General features: G+C 45.8%; 3 protein-coding genes across 3 annotated transcripts; 1 reads left to right on the top strand and 2 right to left on the bottom strand.

The window, feature by feature from the left end:
• Window positions 1-1,052: 1,052 nt before the first annotated feature.
• On the top strand, window positions 1,053-3,145 carry PtA15_2A900 (uncharacterized protein; the record flags this gene model as incomplete). The annotated part of the gene is made up of 10 exons (XM_053166969.1): window positions 1,053-1,391; window positions 1,477-1,545; window positions 1,608-1,722; window positions 1,804-2,057; window positions 2,142-2,375; window positions 2,447-2,467; window positions 2,542-2,618; window positions 2,692-2,856; window positions 2,940-3,007; window positions 3,075-3,145. 10 exons carry the CDS (start codon window positions 1,053-1,055, stop codon window positions 3,143-3,145), a joined length of 1,413 nt encoding a protein of 470 aa, XP_053018138.1.
• A 14,382-nt stretch (window positions 3,146-17,527) lies between these two features.
• Window positions 17,528-20,759, bottom strand: PtA15_2A899 (uncharacterized protein; the record flags this gene model as incomplete). The annotated part of the gene is made up of 9 exons (XM_053166966.1): window positions 17,528-17,576; window positions 17,640-18,109; window positions 18,202-18,279; window positions 18,368-18,759; window positions 18,839-19,274; window positions 19,365-19,930; window positions 20,029-20,356; window positions 20,478-20,607; window positions 20,752-20,759. The coding sequence occupies 9 exons, from the start codon at window positions 20,757-20,759 to the stop codon at window positions 17,528-17,530; spliced, it is 2,457 nt and encodes an 818-aa protein (XP_053018137.1).
• Window positions 20,760-20,850: 91 nt separating this feature from the next.
• Window positions 20,851-21,414, bottom strand: PtA15_2A898 (uncharacterized protein; the record flags this gene model as incomplete). Its single annotated transcript, XM_053166965.1, has 3 exons — window positions 20,851-20,888; window positions 21,088-21,277; window positions 21,352-21,414. 3 exons carry the CDS (start codon window positions 21,412-21,414, stop codon window positions 20,851-20,853), a joined length of 291 nt encoding a protein of 96 aa, XP_053018136.1.
• Window positions 21,415-21,689: the final 275 nt, after the last annotated feature.

Raw genomic sequence — 21,689 nt, 5'->3', positions numbered from 1 at the left:
CCGCGTGACGTAAACAACTTTTGGGAGTCGATTTATTAATTCTTGGGAGTTGATTTTTCAACTCCCTTTTTGTGAAATTAAAATTCCGACTCCCATTCTGGATAGCGGAATTAATTTTCCGACTCCCAAAATCCGCGCGGGTCAAAATTTGGTCCCGCAGAACCGGAGTGGACGTTGTGAGACAGTCACCGCGACGTAAACACGTTTTGGAAGTTGATAAATTAATTTATGGGAGTCGATTTTTCAACTCCCTTTGTTTTTTACTTTTTTCTATTTCATAATCATTCTTTGGAACTTATTTTCCACCCCTGTAGCCAATCTCATGACTTAAGGCTGTGGCCTGAGCTTCTGCATTCAATGTGGTGCCAAAAACATTAGGGGGGTTCACAATTGAAATTTACAAAACTTTGGGACACATTTTAAGGTGTTTATGAACATTTTTTAAAAAAATTGATAAGTTGCATCAAGCAATCTGTATCACCTGCTACTGTGCATTTTTCAAAAATTTTAAAATTTTGTTCATAAAGGCCTTAAATTTGCCTCCAAAGTTTAGTAAAATTCAATAGTGAACCCCCCTATTAGATGAACCATACATCATGTGTACACAGCTTGGCACTCGCTGAAACGGCCCTCGACAAGGAGAAACCTCCTTTGCCTCTCCGAGAATTCGCAACTTCTTCTTGCTTTTCAGACTTCGTGTTTCGTAACTAGTATGCAGAGCACACCCTGTAACGTGCCGGAGGGTCATATTCGGGTTCGGAATTCAGGGCGAGTCCATTGACACAAGTCTTGGAGCCATATGTTTCATTTGGTATATGAGGATAACTCATCACACGCTTCACTTGGGATTGAGTAAAAAGACCACTCTGACCTTGCCCGTCTCCCCCCTTGCGGCACTCTGGCAGCTTCAAACCAAATCCACAGCTGAAAGCTGATATTTTATTGTTCATTCATTCGTTATTCGCCTCCGTTCCTTCACATAATAAGATCGACATCTCGTCCACCCCACCTAAACATCACCGTCTCACCAACGTGAGATAACTAATTAAGTGATGCGCGATCGCATGGCTCGAATTCCCCTGCTAGTCGCCCTGGCGAACAGTGCTATCGGCTCAGCACAGTCATCGCCAGGCCTACCAACTCCTAACACTCCCATTATTTCGAACACCACCACCTCTACCAATTCCACCAATTCCACGAATAACCCCGAACCTTTGCCGATAACCACAGTCTCTCTGATGAATAGTGGTCAAATTCCACTCCCCGCACCCGCCTCTCTCAACTGGACAGATCCTTGTGCAATCCTTCCCTTGGAGGCTTCTACTTGGAGTCGCCTTAACCTTGATCAATATCTCGTCAACTATCCGGGAGGACAGAATTACACTCTGACTGTGAGTTGCCATTTGAAACCGAAAATAGATCCTGCTTTGATTATCGCCTGCCCACCTTCAATCGTAATGAATCCCGTAATTCTAGGATTACGCTCTTTCTGTGAGTGTTCAAAACTGGGTTTGTGGCATAGGAGAAACGTGTGATGCACAACAGGTTAGTGGAGTAGTCATCAGTCAGCCTCACACGTTTCTAACTTAACCACCATTTATCTTCAGCCATGCAATCCCATCCCAGGGCCCCAATGGGAAGTGCTTTATGCGGTACAAAATTGGAATTTGGTCCAAAATACACTTTACAATGCCATAGGGATGGCAGTATCTATGACACAATGTGAAGTTCTGCCCCGCTTGAATAATTATTAAGTCCTTACCAAAAATAGTCTACGAAAACTCATACATTCTCTCCACCTAGCGATCACCTCCGCCCTTGTAACGGATTTGTACCATCCTGCTAAGCGTAGTCCTCTCTGGAAGTGGAACGATATATTTTCAATTGCCGGCGGAATCGCCGCTCTGATTGCTTCTGTCGTAATGGTATATCCCGGGACTCTACTCGCCATTGGTATCTGGTACAGTATCAATGCCATCATTGCTACTGGCGAAGGTGCCGTAGGAATCATGCTGCTTGACAAAGACAAGAAAGATGAACCAGACCCTTTCCAACGAGTTAGTATTACCATTGCCACTCACGTGGCCAGATCGCGCGAGCAAGAAATTGATCTTTTTATAAATGGGACGCTTCATATTTAGTGGTCCGAATTTGCTTGGTACCTAGGGAAATGGCAAAGTCTTGCACAGGGTACCCTCAGCAACCGAACCACAGACATCATCAACGCAGGAATTAGCACTCCACAGGGTATTTCTGGAGTGCTCAAAAATGGAACCTACTTCAGACGCATTGAGGCTCGTCAATTCCAGCAAGTCGAGTCGGAGATTAAGTTCACTGCCACTGCCCGAATCTTGAATGCAATTATTCGGGACTACGTGAGTCAAACTTCCCACATTACGTCTACTTTGCACCATTGCTCAAACTGCCGACTTTGCTTCGTTTTCAGGGAGGTTTTGTCACCGTAGGAGTAAATTTCCTCACTTTGCCACGAACAAATTTGCACATCGTTCCAGGCATTTCTTACTGACGTCTTGCTTTCAGGAGGGATGCAAAGGGAAAGGACCAAATGGTGCTTGGAGCGACCCGGATTCGATTTCGTTCTGTTACCCTAATAAAACGTAGGCGGTCGCATTCTTTCTCCTGGTTGAACTGAAGCTAAAATTCTTCACTTTATTCGCCTGTTAACCAAAGAATGATGAACGTTATTCGACAGAAACATGACCATTCCGTTAACACATGGTATCATGGTTCTGTGATCAACTCATCCTACGGATTCACTGCAGAATACCTGACCACTCAGTCATGGAACTGTCAGAAGAAGTATGGAAAGCCCGAGTTCAACCCCTATAATGAGACGTTCGTGACCATCCAGTCGCTTGCATCCCTGAATTATCCTGAAGCTCCGGAAACTAATCAGTCATTGTGAATCCCAATTACAGGGCTGTACCCACCGACCGGAACGCTGACTGCATTATAAACCTACCTGTATGCGATACTCGAATTCCAGGTAAGCTGCACATACCCATCCTGTTTTGAATAAAAGCAATTGTTAAAATTTGCTTGGACTCCTACAGCCATTCGCAAGGCTATCAAAAAACACGGAACCGTCAAGGCATGCAGAGAAGTTGGAAAACTTCCGATCTAGGTGGATCTCCAAGATGATTTTTTTGACCCATGAACAAAGGCAGCGGCACCCACAGCGCAATACAAGTCAATAGATCGTTAATATCTTGGATAAATATTCATCAATCACCTTCCTAGAGCCTTGTGTTACTTATTTTACTTTGCTCATCTCCTTCAATTTCCTTGCACACAGAGTATTGTGGAATCCCACTTTCTTTTCTTATCACTCTTTTCAAGTTTAGTTTGCTCCCGGGTAGTGGTAGTACAATATGCACATTATATTGAAAATCACCATAAAAATTGGAAGGTTTCACCAAAATACAACCATCCCAAGCTACTTCCATACTCCCAAATGAGTATTCCTAGCCCAACTGAGCCAATCAAATGGAATGACTTATTTCATAATTTTTTCCTGAGATGTTGGGGCTTTGGTGGCTTTTTATGCCCCTTTCACAGAACACAAACTATCCAGCCTCTGCTGAAGCCCTCAAGGGTCATGATAGCTGAGGCTTCAGCTTTCTATATTCATATTGAGGATTGGAAACTACAAGAAAAACTCTAGAAATGCCAGCATGACATGTGGCATACCCCAGTGTAACTGCTGTTAGGAGTGTTGCTTATGCATAGTAGCTGATTTCTCTCTTCTTGCATAACTTGTGTTACCAGCAACCTAGTCCACAGAAGTCCTGATTTGTAACCTGATGATTGTTTGAGAAGTCTCTTTTTTTCTTCTCTTGGTTCTCTAACAAATCATTATTGTTTCACCTCAACTCATGTCCTCATTGCTCACATCTTGACACTCTTCTTTAAGTCTGTTTCTTTCTTTTTCATTGCTTTGGTTGAAATAACTGGTGAGTACTGAGCTGGAGAGAAGACAACTGGGGGAGGAGAGAGCTCCTTTTATAGAAAAATGTGAGAGATTTCAGCCCACTGGGTTAGGTTTTCAGCTAGTCTAGACAGGAATATGAGGTATTTAAGCTGGTGGCAGTAGGTACAAATGATGTCATAATATGTCAGGGGTACATAAATGATGTCAGAAGGCTGCAGTGATGCCACATGAAGATGGCATAAAGTGACAGTCACTGCCAAGGGGGTTGTGTTGGTGAAAACTAGTGTTCTTGGCACCACCTTTCCAAAAGGGGAAGGCCTAGGGGCGCCTGCTGAGCGCACAAAGGATGGCGCCTTTGGCTAGCGCACCACCTATTTTTTGTGAGAATTCCAGCTTAGGCAAACAGGAACAATCTCATAAATTGAGAGAGGACCCGGGAGATAGGAAAGCTGCAGAACCAGGTAAGCAAAAGCAAACCTTTTGCGCAGTCTGTAAACATCACCCCGGAGGTTGTCCGGTAAACCTAGGGTGATCCACTCAGCCAGTTGGAGGTCAGTGACTGCCGGCTTGGCAGAGTCAAATTTGATCATTTGCTGCAGCGTACGGGCGAAAGAATCAAACTGACTGAAGGACTTGATGTTGCCCATGCAGAGTTTCTGAATCTTTCCTTGTAGGTTTGCGCGCCAGCAGATTGGGAGAGCGGTGGTGAAGAGGGCTGTTTTGAAGGTCCAGGTCGTGCTGAGGTGTTTGGACACCTCATTGGAGTAAAATGAGAGGAGGTTGGTCTCTTTGATGAGGGTCCCAGTGATTTGAATCTTGTCATTGTCCTTTGTCACAGCTTTTGTGGAAAAGAAGATTTCAAGACCCGTGATCCAAGTGAGGAACAGCTCAGTTTCATGGTATGGCCCAGTGAAGACTGGGCCATCAGAGGTGCAAAAGTGTTAGTTGGGTCAGGGCTTGGGGTGGGCTGTGGGATCTGATGGAAGACCGGATGAGGGCCTCCTTGAGGCGAGAAAATCTCTCAGAATTGGTCTGGGCCATCTGCGGCACTTTGAATCGCCCGTGCTCTGGCGTCTGCGGCAGGTTGTGCTTTGAGGCTAGCTTGTTGTATCTGCAAGTTCATTTGGTGCATTTTAGCGAGCATGCTTGGGCCGTCCAGAGTCGAGGCAGGCTTAGGGGGTTCCATTGTGGGGATGGTAGTGCTTTGCGTGTTAGCCGGGGCAGCCAAGCTGGCAGGGGTGGGGGAGGGTTGTCGTGTGTACATGGTTGGCGTCACGGTGACTTGTTTGTCAGTTGGAGGCAGGACTGGTGGGGTTGATGCTGCTGGGTTGAAGAGGCCTGGTGGTGGGGGAGGGGGGCGAATCAAGGTAGGTGGGATGACCGGCCACGCATGTACAGAGGAGGGGTCTGGTGTGTCGTTAGAGAAAAGGGAGGTTGATGTGGTATTTTTGAACCCGATGGCAGGCGGGAGGGTTAGCCAGGAGGAAAGGGAGGCAGGGAAGGAGGTAGTTGTTGGGGGCTCAATATTGATGCCTGGGGTGCCGGTGGGTATCAAGGGGTCTTTGTGTGATGACCCGGGAATCAGGGGACCGGTAGGCGCTGCGGAAATAAGGGCTTGGTCCTTGGCTGCTTGTCTTGCAATCCGTTTGGCTTTGTTGGCTGCGCGGATTGCGGCTTCCGTGTCTATGGGTGGCAGGAGTTGATCTGAGGACACCGTTTGCCGTGTGGACATGTGTTGTGTTGTTTGGATTGGTTAGGGCAAGCAGGGTTCAGGCGTGGGACTTTCTGGGGGAATCTGGGCTGGGCTGGGGTCTGGCTAGGTCAGGACTTTGGAAGTCAGAAGGTCGCTTTAATGCTGCGACGGCCAATTGTTCTCTGAGTCCAGTATGGGGGTAGATTCAAGAAAAAAAAGGGTAAGCGCTGTGGTAGATGGAAAAGTGGAAAAATAAAAAGTTTTTTCTATGCCACATAATTACTCATAATAGGCCTCAAGATACCATCAAATGGACCCCAGAAATGGATTTTACGGCCAATTTCACCCCTAGTCACCACTGGAAGCACCCCTGGACCCCCTCTAGTGTGGAAGTTACACCTCATGGACACCTATCACACGGCCAGCCCCAGTAACCCAGCTGTCACCTGCTTCAACCCAAGTTTCACAGTAGTACACTTATACATATCATAGGAAACAAACATATATCTCCCCGTCAGGCTACGCTCATTAAATATTAACTACATACACTCCTTTATATACATAGTATGACATCATTTACACTGTTTCTGCAGCCTCAGACTTTGTGTATACTAATTCCCCCTGTATGAAAGCTCATGCAGTCTACTGTCACCTCATGCATGCGTTAGAATGTTATTTTGTATATTCTGACATCATGTATGCACCCCTGGCATATTTAGAATGTTCTGTGGTATATTCTGACACCATTCATGCACCCCTACGGGGTTATGACATCATTTGTATCTACTCCTACCAGCTAAAATCCCTCACCCTGTTGTCTAGATTAGCTGAAACCCTAACCCACAAGCCCCTTTGGGGCTCCACTTTTGTCTATAAAAGGAGCTCTCTCCACCCCCAGTGGTCTGCTCCCCAGTCCCTCACCCAGAACTCACAAGTCACCCAACACTCATCCACACTCAAATCCTAAAACCCTTATAACAATAAATCAACCCTTATAACAACAATTCAACCCTTATAACAAAGTAATTAAAACACTTACACGTTGCCAGTCAAACAGATTTCATCTGGAACAGACCAGACCTATCACTTAATAAAACTTGCCAAGCTGAGCTTGGTGGGTCTTGTTGACTGATAACAGAAGGGCAGAGCTTTCAACTCCATCATACCCTTCACCATTCGGCAAAAGGGTTTCATTACCACTTTTGAGTCTTACAGCGCTTGCTAGGGAGCGCTTCACTAGGCGAGGGTTGAGGGACAAGGGGTGGGGCGCAAGGGCAAGAGCAACTTCTAGAACCTCTGATTCTGTTATTGCAAGGAGTCAGGGGGGACTAGCTCAGGAGAGATGGCATACCAGTCTCTGCTGAGCTAGGAGGGGTGGGGGAGTGGCTGGACTAAGTGCGGGTCCGTTTGGGAACCTGTGATCCTTCTTGTGACACCCCCAAGGAGGGGGGGTTACAGGTATACAGATGACCGGCCGGCTCCGGTCATCAAGGTTTATGCCTTGATGATTGGTTGGCTCTACCTCAATGACCAGTCAGCTGGCCGGTCATCAAGGTTTATGTATACCTCAATGACTGTTCAGATGGTCATTGAGGTACCTTTATACAACCTCAATGACCATTCAGCTGGCCGGTCATTGAGATGTATGTCTAGATGACCGGTTGGCTCCGGTCATCAAGGCACCTGTACACCTCAATGACCCGCTGGCTCCAGTCATTGAGGTGTATGCCTTGATGACCGGTCCGCCCCATAAGCACCCTGAATGATATGCAGCTAGGGGGTCCGGAGGCTGTGCAAGTTCTGCGGGAAAACCACTGGGCATGGCTGCGGAGAAAACCACACCCATTTGCGGGTGGTGATAGGCTAATCACTCCATACCCCTTTCTACCATTTTGCATATATATTGACGCAATTCATTCAATTAACCACATGATTTTTTTTTTTTGTCAATTTTTCTCAAGTTTTAATAAATGATTTTTTTGATTTTTTTTTTCATGACATATGTAGTCTCTTCCTGATGTTTGAAGAGGTTTATAACATCAGAAAAGTTTTTTTTTCTTTGTCTATAGTGATGCCGTCAGGCTGACACATGACCGGGGTCAGGCCAATGGCGGAGTCCTGCCAGTTTTTGACTGCGGCCCACCTGATCCGGCAGGATTACAATAATCAGGCTATGCCCAATGGGTGGTTGACCATTGTGGAACTATTAAAAGATCAGGAAAGAGCTGTTAGGGGAAATAGTCAACTACACTACTAATGATGTAGAAGAAGCTACAGGTGCTGGTGAGGCTGCCCTCTTGACTAATGCTGATGGAGAGAGGGTTACACTCAGAAAAAGAAAAGGGCGTGGCTGATGATTCTCTTTGACTTAGATGGCTTTAACACTATTGAGTTTGAGGTGTATTAATCCTACTGAGTGAGAGAGAAGAAGTGAGAAGGGGAAAAGCAGAAGCTCTTGGGGAGTCACTCTGTGATGTGTAATGAGATATATGCTGGGGGATATATTTCTGAGGGGTGAAATTTTATCTAAGTGAGGTGTGTAAAGGTACTACTGAGTGTATGTGGGGGAAGGTGCATACAAAGTGTAGAAGCTGAAAGTGCATGATGGGGATACAACATCTAGAGGGGTGTTTATGTATGTGAGAAGTACTACAGGGGGGTGATACATGATGAGCACATAGTAACAATATCTGAAGATGAGCAGTAATGATGAAGGTGCCATGACCAAGGAGTGTACATGAAAGATAACTATGTAGAAGATGAAATAATGATGAGCATTTGATAATAACTACAAGAGCTATGAAGGAATGTACTGCTGATTCACATGAAGGATAAAATGAGTAATGAAGTTATGTAAGATCTGCAGTCCTATGTAGCTATGATACTAATCAATGATGTATGTAATAATGCTAAGGATATGTATGAAGAAAATACCTGCCAATAACTGCTGATCCATTTGGAAATCCTAGGTGAAATGAGTGGGTGACTAGGGGTAAGATGGGGTGTAGAATCTGAATATGGAGTAATAATGAGGAATTTATGAAGGGTTTAGGTGATATGAGGGTGATAGTATGAACAGGGACAGGGTTACCACACCGTGGCGCAGGCCAGGTCAAGCCGAGAGGCGGCCACCCAAAAATTTTGACCCATGGTGTAGCTTTCCGTGGATTAGGAGCTTGGATTCCTAGCCCCCAAAAATACCGGTTTGCCAAGTTTTTTTTCCACCCGGTTTATCCAAGTTGAGAATCCTCAATTGGCTAAAACGCGTCCCACAGCATCATGATTATCCAGCCATCACTACCCTGAGCACCAATCAACCACCCCATCATCCAGGCCGTCTGATGTTGATGTGAGTAGTGTTGTGTGTATGTATTTATGTACATATTTATGTATTTACGTATTGTGCTGGGTGGTTGGTGGAGCAGGGCAGACAGACACAGAATCCAAGGCAATAAAAATAGGGGGGAGCCGTTTTTCCAAACTGAGGAAAATGGCCCGTTTTCCGCAGATTACAATGGTGTCAAATAAGCGCTATGGTACTCCGAATTCTGGGTCGCTCGGATTTCATGGGTGCTTACCAGGAGCAGAGCGAGAGGTGGGTCTAGTCCAAGACACATAAACTCAAGAGGCGCCACTCCGCGCAAAAGCGTGGTAAGGGAACTGGAGAGCAAGGCAAATTGCGCTCAAACAAAGAGAGCTGCTGCGCTCCGCAGTCGGGTTTGCAGCAACCAGATTCTCAAATCTAGCTGATCCTGGTGCAACTGGTACCGGCTAGCCGCATCTGCCCCATTGGCCCTGGCAACGTTGGGTAGTTACGTTACCAATAACGGTAATGTAACGGTTCTTAAGCCGTTATTGTTACAGTTACTTGTAACGGTGGTGCACTACGTTATTGCGCCATTGTTTGGACAATTTATTTCTGTTTGTTACCTTATCCAGGCCCGCAGCGCAGCAGATAACGAGCTGACTGCAGCGCCAAAATGGCCCTGGAGGGCTTGTTATTGCGTTATCCAAGCAATAACGTAGCATAACAGCGTTGGAAAAAGACCTGTTACGCTATCCATATGCCACGCAGACGGCCTGTTACTCGTAATGTAACGGGGTGCAGTGGATAACGCATGTAGTTACGTTACGAGAAAAGCGCAAATAACGCAACGTAACGTAACTACCCACCGCTGGCCCTGGGACCTTAGAGCATTTGCATCCGTGGCTAGATTAGCCTGGGCTAACTAGCTTGGATTAGGATTGGAACAAGCTAATCCAATTGGCAATCCACATGGGTGGGGATAAGTGGGTCCAAGGCTGTTGGAGGTGATGATTTCAGGTGCCTATATGTTATGTGTTTGGCACCTAAACACATAAAGTTCATACTGAAAAGCATGATGCATATTCATTTTGGGATTAGTCCCAGGATTAGTGGGGTCTACATTTAGACCCCACTACACTACAAACATTTATTATTTTGCCCAAAAAAGAAATAAAAGTCAACATGAAAAAAATGAAACCAGAATTTCACTCAGGGGAACAAACTGAGCATGCTGAGCCAAAAAAATAAAATGTCCCAAACTGAGCAAAAATCATTGGACAATGTTTTGGGATGGTTTTTTTTCACGGGCCTGGCGGGCCTGGAGCGGGCTTGAGCGGGCCTTGAGCAGGCCTGAGACGGGCCTACCCCAAAAGCACATTGGATCAGTATTAAAGGAGTTTTGCCTTGCCCTGGGAGCTTCTGGGGCTTTTGATGGGCCCAAAATCTCAACATGGGCTTTTGGTGGTCTAGAAGTATCAACTTGGGCCACTGAATAGCCCACGGGCCTTTGAATTCCCAGAAAGCCCACCATGAACCCCCACGTAGCTAATGGGCTCTTGGTAGCCCATGAAGATCTCCATGGGCCAACAGATATCCTCATGGGATTTTGGTGGCCCATGAAGATCTCCATGGGCCAACAGATATCCTCATGGGCTTTTGGTGGTCCAAAACACTCCCCATGGGCTTTTTGTGGTCCAGAAAGGAGGCAAAAAGCCCATGGGATCCCATGATGGAAGTATCTGTTGGCCCATAGGGATCTTCATGGGCAACCAAGAGCCCAATAGCTATGTGGGGGATCATGGTGGGCTTTTTGGGAATTCAAAGGCCCATGGGCTATTCAGTGGCCCGGGTTGATATTTCTAGACCACCAAAAGCCCATGTTGAGATTTTGGGCCCATCAAAAGACCCAGCAGCTCCCAGGGCAAGGCAAAACACCTTTCATACTGACCCAATGTGCTTTTGGGGCAGGCCCGTCTCAGGCCCGCCCAAGGCCCGCTCCAGGCCCGCCAGGCCCGTGAAAAAAAAACCATCCCAAAACATTGTCCAATGATTTTTGCTCAGTTTGTGACATTTTTTCTCTTTGGCTCAGCATGCTCAGTTTGTTCCCCTGAGTGAAATTTTGGTTTTATTTTTTTCATGTTGACTTTTATTTTTTTTTTGGGCAAAATAATAAATGTTTGTAGTGCTAGCTCCAAATGGAGCTCCGGGTTAAGTTGATCCCTGGTTGATCCAACCCGATGCGGGTGCGGGGTCGAACTAAGTGCCCTAATCCGGGCTAAGAGCATCTCCAGCAGAGCCTGGATTGCGCGAGTTTTGAGATCAAATGGCAGGTCACTCAACATTTTGGGGGTCCAGCAGACCCCCTATACGACCTTGGATTGATCCAAATCCATCCCATCCCTGACCGCGGCCGGCTACTACCCCCATCCAATAGCCGCCCTGGACACGGGCTGCTATACACCACACATCACCTACCCACCACTCCTTGCCACCGCGTCAAGAGAATGATTGATCCAAATCTTCAAGATCTCGCTCCTAGACTCTCTCCCAGAACACCCTCTCCACCACCTCAAGAACAGCAACCTACCAAACCAAAGAAAGCCAATGCACCTGTGAAAAAAAAAAAACAAGGTCCAAGAAATCAGCTGCTACACCTGCTAGGACAGCTACAATGGCTCCACCAGATACCACTGCCACAGCCCCTACGACTGCTGATACTTCTAGAGTTGCTACGACCGCTGTTAAATCTGGAACAACAGGAGAGAACAACAACACAAAAAAATAGAAGGAGAAACGTACCAAGAATCCACATTGGCAAATGGAAGAAGATAAAATTCTATGTATCTCCTGGCTCAACACAAGAAAAGATGCAGATATCAGAACAGGTCAGAAATCATCCGGCTTTTGGGAACAAATCCACCGCTGTTTCCTTGACATGATGCAAGAACATGTCAAGGAACACAAGAACAAGAAGAACTTCACTCCGTTTCCATTGCGTCTCCAAGGTGCCCTCAAAAGCCAATGGAGTCTTATCCTCCATTGAGTTAACAAGTACTGTGGATTTTTCTTGCAAGTTGAACGCCGACTTGGAAGTGGCAAGACCCGCAATGAAATAGTGAGTTGGGTTTTTTGGTCTTCCTTTCTGATGATGTTGTTTCTAATTTTTTTGTTTGTTTCAATCTCAGGCCGTTGAAGCTAAATAGATGTTTAAAGCTGATTTGGGCTTTGCATTCACCCTTGATCACTTCTGGCTCATCCTTCATCATTTGCCGAAGTGGCAAGACACAATGGACAAACTCACTGTGCAATCAAAGAAAGAAAAACAACCCCCAAGTTCTCTTCCAGCCTCCGAGGTTACTAGCAGCAAAGGAGATGGCAACCACGAAGAAGATGAGATTGAATTTGCGTCTCTTGGATCTTTGCGACCTGAAGTACGTAAAGCTGCCAAAAAAAAGAAAATACAAACAAGGCAAGGCTCTTGAGGCACAAAAAGAACTCATCAAGATTTTGCGAGAAAAGGCAGCTGCTATGCAAACCATTTCAGATGATGTAATTATGTCTGAAGTTCTAACAAACATGGGTCCAATTTCTCATGCTTTCTACACTGCTAAAAAAGAAGAGATTGCCAAACTTAATGGATTGATTCCCTCCGGCTCCACCTCTTAGTCCTATACTTTGTTTAGTCTTGTCTCTTAGTTTATTCTGTTCACGATTTGCTGTTCTTTGATTATCAAACAGATGAATTTCCGAGAAATTGAATGAAATCATTGCACAGATACCAATTGTGTGTGTTCATTGATATTGAGAGAGAGATAACACAGAGAGGTTTGTTGTGTGTTACTGGGAGATTGACACATATATTTCTTGGAGATCAAGGAAATGGTGAGTAACTCAAGCTTGAGAGGTAAAGAAAATATAAATGAATACAAAAGAGGCAGAGATCAGGAATTTTCATCAGTCTCATCAGAACTGTCTGAGCTTAAATCTATTGGAACATCTCTGAGTGCCCTTCTCAATCGGACTCGCTTCTCATGCAAAGTCCATTGAAGCTTGATTAGGTTGTTTTTCAGTTTATTGTGTGTTGATTGGTTCCATATTGCTTGATATCGCTGGAGGAAGTAATTAAAGTCGGATTTGCTGCTTTCAGTGGCAGTTGGCTTGGCGTAATTACTTGGCTGTTCATACAGTTGATTGTCTTTGTCAGGAGTACCTCTTTCATCTTCAACAATCATGTTGTGAAAAATTATGCAAGTCTTCATGATGTAGCTGAGATCCTTGTGCTTCCAAAGTTGGCCAGGCTCTTTGACAATTGCCCAGCAAGCCTGCAAGATCCCAAACACCCATTCAACATATTTTTGATAAGCTTCTTCATGTTTTGCAAAGTTTTTCTCCTTCTTCACCCTTGGGAAGCTGATTGTTTGCATCAAATTTGCTCATTTGGGGTAGATTCCGTCCGATAAATAGTAGCCCATCAAGTAGTTGTTTGAGCCTATTTTCAAATGGACCTCCGGACCAACTCCGTCTTGAAGGTTTTGGAATAGAGGTGATTGATCAAGAACATTCACATTGGTTTAAGTCCCAGGCAAGCCAAAAAAAGCATGCCAGATCCACGTATTGTAGGACGCAACAGCTTCAAGTATGATTGTAGGTTCTTTTTCTTTTCCGCTATATTGACCCGCATGCGCTGTTGGACAGTTTTTCCAGGACCAATGCATACAGTCTAGCGAGCCTAGCATTCCAGGAAAGCCTTGCTTCTTGGCAACATGGAGTAGGCGCGAAAGGTCCTCTTGGTTCGGACTCCTTAGATATTCTCCCAAAAAGACATTTACTACCGCTTGACAGAATTGCTTCAGACTTTCAAGCGATGTTGATTCACCTATACAATAAAAAGATGAGATTTGTTAAAAAAACACAACAAAACATACTTGAATAGAATGAATTCTAAAATACTCATCAAGTGAGTCTGCACTACAGCCATAAGCAAGCCTCCTCAGAGCGCAGGATATCTTTTGACATGGGGACAGCCCAAGCTTCCCAGCGGTGTTCCGCTTCTGGACAAAATGGTTATTGTGTGCCTCAACCGCGTTGAGAATTTGGACAAACAAGCTTCTGTGCATTCTGAATTGTCGACAAAACATCTTCTCCAAATATGACGAGTTTTTTGGAAAAGTAATCCTTGCGTAGCTGGATTTCACCTTGAAGGTGTTTGCAATTGAATGTTCTTTGGCCAACAGTTGATCCTCCTCCCCTTTGAGGTTCCTCGCAATTGTTTAAAACGATCCCCTTGAACGCATGATAGGCAATAAAATCATTGTTGTTGTCCATGAAGTTGAGTAATTCAACCAAATTCATCCTGGAGATATTGGGTTGTATTGCAGTCTTGCTGTTTTGCAGGGCAAGGAAGCTGTCCACCCCCGGTGTGATCACCAGTCCGCTGTGGAGCTGTTGTGAAACAGTTGAGAAAGGTTTGTGAAAGGTGGTCCCGGCCAGCTATAGCTTGCGGGTCCCATCCCCGCTCTGCTGGAGATGCTCTAACTTAGCGCCCGGTGCGGATGGTCTTAGAATCTGCAAACTTTGGCAATCACAACTCAAACCAGAAAGGAGGAATTTTTGGCCCCACCCACCCACCCAGTTAGGGGTCCCACCCGCCCTCGGGCTCAGACCTTTGTGCTGGAGGATCTCACAAGAGGTTGTGACACACTACCTACTGGGGTAGTAGAAGCATACCTCCTTGCAGGACCCTGGAAACCCCCTATAGAGGTGGGTAACCAAAATGTATGAATTTTTTGGCCAAAACCAAAAAGAGTACTCACCAAATATGTATGAATGGCCTTTTTTTGGCAGGAGGGTACACACGGAAAATGTACTTTTTTTCTCATGGGGTTGGGGGGTTGGTAACAAAGATTGTATGAAAGCTCAGGGTTGAGCAGAAAAGCACCCCGGTACCCCCCCCCCCCCTCGGCAGCGGGCCAAGGCCAGCCAACAATTTGTTTTTTTCAACTGCCCGCCAGCAAGGATGAGGGGTTCTAGGGGGTTTGAGAGCCCACAACTAGTAGCCGGCTTAATCCTGTTTAATCTAGATTCTACTTGAATACACAGAAATTCAAGCTAATTCTAAAAAAGGTAGAAACATGTCCCGGCTCACCAGAGCAAATCAGAGCTCATCTAAGTTTAATTCATCTTTGTAAAAATGTTGGTCAATACTATTGTTCCAGATCTGTTTGACAAATTCTTCTCAATCTCTCTATCAGATTCACAGATACCTCGCGGTGTAAGACTCAAAAATAGTAATGAAACCCTTTTGCTGAATTTCAAAGGGTATGATGGAGTTGCAAGCTCTGCCCTTCTGTTTATCAGTCAACAAGACCCACCAAGCTCAGCTTGGCAAGTTTTATTAAGTGATAGGTCTGGTCTGTTCCAGATGAAATCTGTTTGACTGGCAACGTGTAAGTGTTTTAATTACTTTGTTATAAGGGTTGAATTGTTGTTATAAGGGTTGATTTATTGTTATAAGGGTTTTAGGATTTGAGTGTGGATGAGTGTTGGGTGAGGGACTGGGGAGCAGACCACTGGGGGTGGAGAGAGCTCCTTTTATAGACAAAAGTGGAGCCCCAAAGGGGCTTGTGGGTTAGGGTTTCAGCTAATCTAGACAACAGGGTGAGGGATTTTAGCTGGTGAGAGTAGATACAAATGATGTCATGACCCCCCAAGGGTGCATGGATGGTGTCAGAATATACCACAAAACATTCTAAATATGCCAGGGGTGCATACATGATGTCAGAATATACAACAGAACATTCTAACTCATGCATAAGGTGACAGTAGACTGCATGAGCTGTCATACAGGGGTAATTAGTGTTTACACAAAGTCTGAGGCTGCAGAAACAGTGTAAATGATGTCATACTATGTATATAAAGGAGTGTATTTAGCTAATATGTAATGAGTGTAGCTTGACAGGAAGATTTATGTTTGTATCATGTGATATGTATAAGTGTACTACTGTGAAACTTGGGTTGAGGCAGGTGACAGCTGGGTTACTGGGGCTGGCCGTGTGATAGGTGTCCATGAGGTGTAACTTCCACACTAGAGGGGGCCCAGGGGTGCTTCCAGTAGTGACTAGGGGTGAAATTGGCCGTAGAATCCATTTCTGGGGTCCATTTGGTGGTATCTTGAGGCCGAGTAATTGTGTGGCATTGAAAAAAGGTTTTTTTTTCCACTTTTCTGTCTACCACAGCAGAACATAAAATGACTTAATCTTTTGGCAGTTTAGCTCTCTTCCAATAATCCCTGAAGATGAAGAAGATGAGGGAATGTGGTATGTTGTGAATAAAAGCATGGATGTGGTCTTTGGTGTTGAAAACTGCAAATAAAATCTCAGGCGTGTAAAGTTTGGCATTGAAGTTGTGCTTGAGTACTTGAAGAAAGCTTATGGTCACCCCTCTTGGAATGCGGACGAGCTCCCAATTGATCTTTTGTGGTTTTTAATCTATTTGTTTTTCATTTTTTTTGACTTAAAATGCTCCAGCTGCCTATAAGATGCTATGCAGTGAAAAGAACGGCAAGCTGGCTGCGCAAGAAGGCCCGCTGTGGGGTTTCTGGGCCAAAAAAAAGTGTACTCACCAAATTTGTATGGATTTTTGGGCAGAGCCCTGAGGCGATGCACGAAACCGGTATGAATGCCTTGTGAAAATGTATGAATTTTTGCCAAATCTTGGATTTTTGGTTACCCACCTCTATAGGGGGTTTCCAGGGTCCTCTCCTCGCTCTTTCTACTTCCAAAACCTGCCCCGCGATACACTCCGCAGAGTAGTAATCAAGAGGGGGAGAAGAGAAAGAGGAGAAGGAGATCCTCTCCCCTCACCCCATACTTGAGTGGCTCGGGGAGCTACAATGGTAGCTGCCAGGCCACCCTAGGCAATAAGAAGGAAAGGCAGATAACCTTTCAGTATTGTCGAATGAGTAAAAAGACAAAGGGCCAAGGAGCTATCCGTGGCCCACCTATGCGCCTATCACGTGGCAGCAGATTGGACAGAAAGTTCGGAATCCCGGGTGAGATCCTTGGAATCCGCGGGCTATGGTACAGGCCCAAAAAATTGGTGGCCGGATGCGTGTCCCTGTAGGGCTTCCGTAGGAAGACGATCCTCCCGCGCGAATGGAGGTGTATGTTTATCGGCATACATAACGCGTTTGATTTCATGAGACTCGAGCGTAAACTTAGGGAGAACAGAAATGTAGGAGATGGAAGAAACAGTTTTGTGTGAAGACATCCAAGGAGACCAAGGTACTAGAACTTTAACATCAAAGAGAGTGAAAAGACGATAGAATGCTGATCTCCATGCCAGGTTTTTCCCTACTAACGCCCCCTGCCATATTTATCGTCAAGAAGGTTGGTGTGGTTTTTTTAAAGACAAACTTGGTGATCATTTATTAGGTTAAACACATTAAGCTAGTATAGGCTATAGCTTTTCAGATGGCTCGACTCAAAATTGGAATTTCTTGCAAAAAGTGATAAATATATTACGTTTCAAATCAAGCGGGTGGATCATTGATTCTCTTCGAAATCCTTGCAGTAAATCAATCCGAGGGTGGAATCTCAACTGCCTCGGGCGCATCAGGCGGACTCCTAAAAATGGAGAGATGTTTCAGCCAATATTACCTCAAAACTCGAATGGTTTTCTGTGCTGACCTAGTAACAATTACATCGCCTTGGCTGGTGAATTTAGCCCCATTCGACGAAGCTTTCAATCCAGAAGCCTGCAGTTGCCTGACGCCGTCCTCCCCAATCTTCAGGAGTTCATCATCAGCAATCCACAGCACACCCACATTTTTCCATTGAGCGGGATGGTCGAAGTGGTGCTCCAGCTCTTCAGGTGTTTCGATCGCTTTGAGATCCTTCTCAACAATTGGCTCGTCCGACTTGTGGCTGGATCCTTCCTCGTTCTCTGCCCCCAAAGCTTGACCGGCCAACGAAACCGGCAGGTAATCAATCAATGGGAAGTAGTCTTTATTGATCATGCTCTGGAAGAACATGGTGATGAAGACTAGGACGATCATCAATGCCCCATGAATGACTCCAGATTGCTTTTTTGACGCGTCTTGTGCCAGAAAGAATAATGCCGCGAGGAAGACTTCACCGATGTAAAGTCCTATAAACATCTATTCCGTTTCGAATTTAGGAAGGAAGAGCGAAGCGAACGTCGTCAGGCGAGGACACCAAATTTCTCAAATGTTGTTCGTAACCAACATACCTGTCTTATTGCCAATGGGAAGAATTTTCCTCCAGTCTCACTTGAGCTGGGAAGATCCATCACAAAGATGAACAGATACTATCAGCGAGAGAATGATACTTATCAGTAAGAAGGGCAGCATCACTCTGATAAAGGAATCTGGAATTCAAGTCGGGGGGTCGCTGACTTTGTACACAAACCAGAATAGTGCGAACCCAACGAGCGCAAATCCATTAAGTATCGGACTGACGATAGAATAACTGATCGCAATAACGGCCAGTAAGGTCATGTTTGGGAAAAGCGTGCCCCATTGAACGGACGACATTCCACAACGGGTTGTGTAGACCGATCGGGGGGTGGAAGTGAGGAATTTGAGCTTGAGATTGTAGACTACCACCCCGGCGATCTGCAGCAGACTACCCGCAGCACCCGCAAAACAAGTGGTGACAAAATAGGTGAGGAAGAAGTTGGATGCTTTGGGAAGTTGTTGGGCAAGAATCGTGGCCGCTGAGGTGGGCTGCTGTGTGATCGCAGGAATTGCGGCGACCAATCCGGACGAGAGTGTGACGATCAAAAATCCTGGTGAGAGTATCAAAAGGACGAGTTAGCCATCGATATCTGAGGATGGACCTGGAGAAACTGCTTAGTGCTGACTGACCATGTATAACGAGGAAAGTGAAGTAGCGACTCATCAGGCTAAGCTCTACATGAGAATTGAGCGGGATACCCTGAAACTTCGCGAGTAATCGAAGGAAGATTGGCAGAAGGATGAAGAGCACTGCTAGCATAACTGGTGGTAGGACACCCTGAATGATACCAGGGACTGGTGGAGGGAGTTTGCACAGCCAGGCCATCCAAAACACCTTGGCGCAAAGACTACTGACGTTCGAAATCAGGCCGACAAATGCCACGGGAAGGGCCCAAAAGACTATGAGGGCGATGGTGATTGCCCAGGAGATGAGTGCACGAATGCGTTGCTGGAGGGGGTCCATGCTGAGGTTCGACCAAATCACATCCTCTGCTGCCACATCCAGCCATTTGCCGTGCATTTGAAGAGGGGTGTGATGAGCCAAAGATTGCGCAAATAGATGGGCCTGCAAGATGAACAATCAAACTGCATGAGCTAATATTTGTGCGAACGTATTCGACTGGGCAACTCCAGTTGACAAATAGAAATTGCTCACCGCGATGATGTTGTTAAACTCGACAAATGCAGCATTTACTGGTTTGTAGTCCTCCATATTCGTGCGGCGATTGCTGAGTTCCTTGGATGTCTCCAAGACTTCCTCGGATGCCCAATCGATTGAATCAACTTTTTTACCAACCAGGCCGAGGAATCCTAACTTGTGAGTCGGTCGCTTTGAGCGCGGGATGTGTTTGGACCACTCATGTCCGTCTTCCATGACTTCAGGCACTGCTTTCGAGTTTTTCTGGTTTTTTTGATGTGCCTTATGGGCAGTGCTGATCAGGCTGGCATAAGCTCCTTCCAACTTAGAAAACGCATTCTGTTGACGCTCGTAAATGTCCGGAAGGTCTTTGATATCGCGCGCGATCCAGACCTGACGGGCACCGCCTGGCAAGTGCGCGGTAAATCGGCGAAGGGCATCGGAATCCAAGAGGTCTTTCGGGATACCGGTAAGAAGCACAGTGCGAGATTGTTGGCGAGAACGATAGCCGTCCGAAGTCAGAAACGTCTGTCGCTTGCCAATGAAGCTTTGAATCTCCACTTTGAGAAGATAGAGCACATAGACTGCATCGACAGGTGAATCCGATCAGAAGTGCATGAAACAAGTTTCACTCAGTTTTACTGTGCTTAACGAAATGACGAAACGGTGAAAGATGACATACATGTAAAAACATAAGCGAGGACCAAGGGCGCAGTAAGTCGAATTTGAGCGTCGAGACCAATATTTCCAAATGTGAACTGGTCGAGACCAGTCTTGGCGCCACCGGAATTAACTGAATAAACTGGCAGGAGGATAGCCCAGGACAAGACGAAAATGGGTGTAAAGATGTTCAGGAGTAGTCTCAGGAAACGCAAGAAGCAGTAAGCATCGAGGCCATTGTGGTGGATGATTTGCTCCTCATCGGCCATGATGATTTGGGGGATCCATGATACCCATCCGGGTGAGAGTGGTTCGGATCTTTTCGTAGGAGTTGGCAGATAGCTTCGCGGCTAAGGGATGATAAAAGTGGACGCATGAAATGTGAACGGGGAGTCGGTCAGTGTTACAGAAGGTTACAGATGAACATGGGCATGAAAAACTCTACAATGTGAGAGATCTGTGAATCCATACCTGATAAACTTTTCGGAAGTAACGCCGGAGAATTATGAATCCAACAATCTCAGCCCCTGCGATAAGTGAGTTGAGCACCAGGGCACTGAGAAAGGTCTGGTTAGAGGACGATTGTGCTTCCTCGACGGAGCTTTTAGGTAATAAGATAGCGTTAACGAGAGATGAATCGTCGCGAGTTGGCAGATTAAAATTGTGGGAAAGGGTCAGCTTTTCCGTTCAACGTGAGGACCTCTGAGAATGTAAAGACAAAGGAGTATAAAAGAAAGGTACTAACGCCGACATGATAGCAGTCTGAGTATCAGATCAGTCCAAATATGTCGTGGTGCGGATTGGACGGCGGGGCGCTGCGAAGAGCCTTCGGGCGGGCCGTCTATCAAGTAGAGTGCACACTGGTGAATGAATGAAAATTTTCTGCGGAAAGTCAGGAAAGAGTGGGTCGCTGGTCAGAAGTCGCTGGATGAATGCAAATACGAATATGAAAATGTGTATTTATTGTATCGAAAATACGTGTTCAGATGTCGAGGGCATATATCATTATGTATGCTGCCGGCTTTAATTGGAGGGAAGCGTGCACCTGAGATGGTACGAAGGTGAAGGAATGTGTACGCACGATTCAGCTGGCAGGGCAAGGTGAGATTCACTGGTGAACTTGAGAAAGACTGTTGTTCTAGACTGCTAATAGAACAGGGCAATGACCCCTGCAGTTGCTTGGGATTGCGCGGGTCAAAACAGGGGAATGGGTCGATGTCTGTGTGGATTCTGGAACTGGGATGCAGATGTTCGGATGTTCCTGGCTCAGGCTGGATGAGAATTACATGATAGATTTCAGATAGCCGATTACAGCTCCAAGTCAGCAGAAGCCTTGATCACTGACTGAACTGAATTCTCGAATGGAAGAGCATGCACGAGCTCCGCCGTGATTGGGTCGATGGTACATAGATATTTCTATCGAGGTTCCTTTCTTGAATGTCTTGCATGAATCGAGCAACAATATCCAAAAACGAGTGCCAGCTTCAAACTTCTGTGAGTTTCTCTGCTGCTCAAATCGACATCGACGCGATCGTTTGTACTTTTCCGGTTGAACGCGTCATCCTTGCCAATGCGACTGAACCCTGGATCTGCAAATGAGAATATATGTTAAATATGAAATTCGATGGAATCCATCGCCAAGCTCACTAACTCCCCAACATCCAGTCTCCAGTCTGACACCGC

Source organism: Puccinia triticina, chromosome 2A, assembly GCF_026914185.1.
Source record: "Puccinia triticina chromosome 2A, complete sequence".
Lineage (NCBI taxonomy): Eukaryota > Fungi > Basidiomycota > Pucciniomycetes > Pucciniales > Pucciniaceae > Puccinia > Puccinia triticina.
Note: the sequence above shows the minus strand (reverse complement) of the source record. Positions and strands in the feature narration are given on the sequence as shown.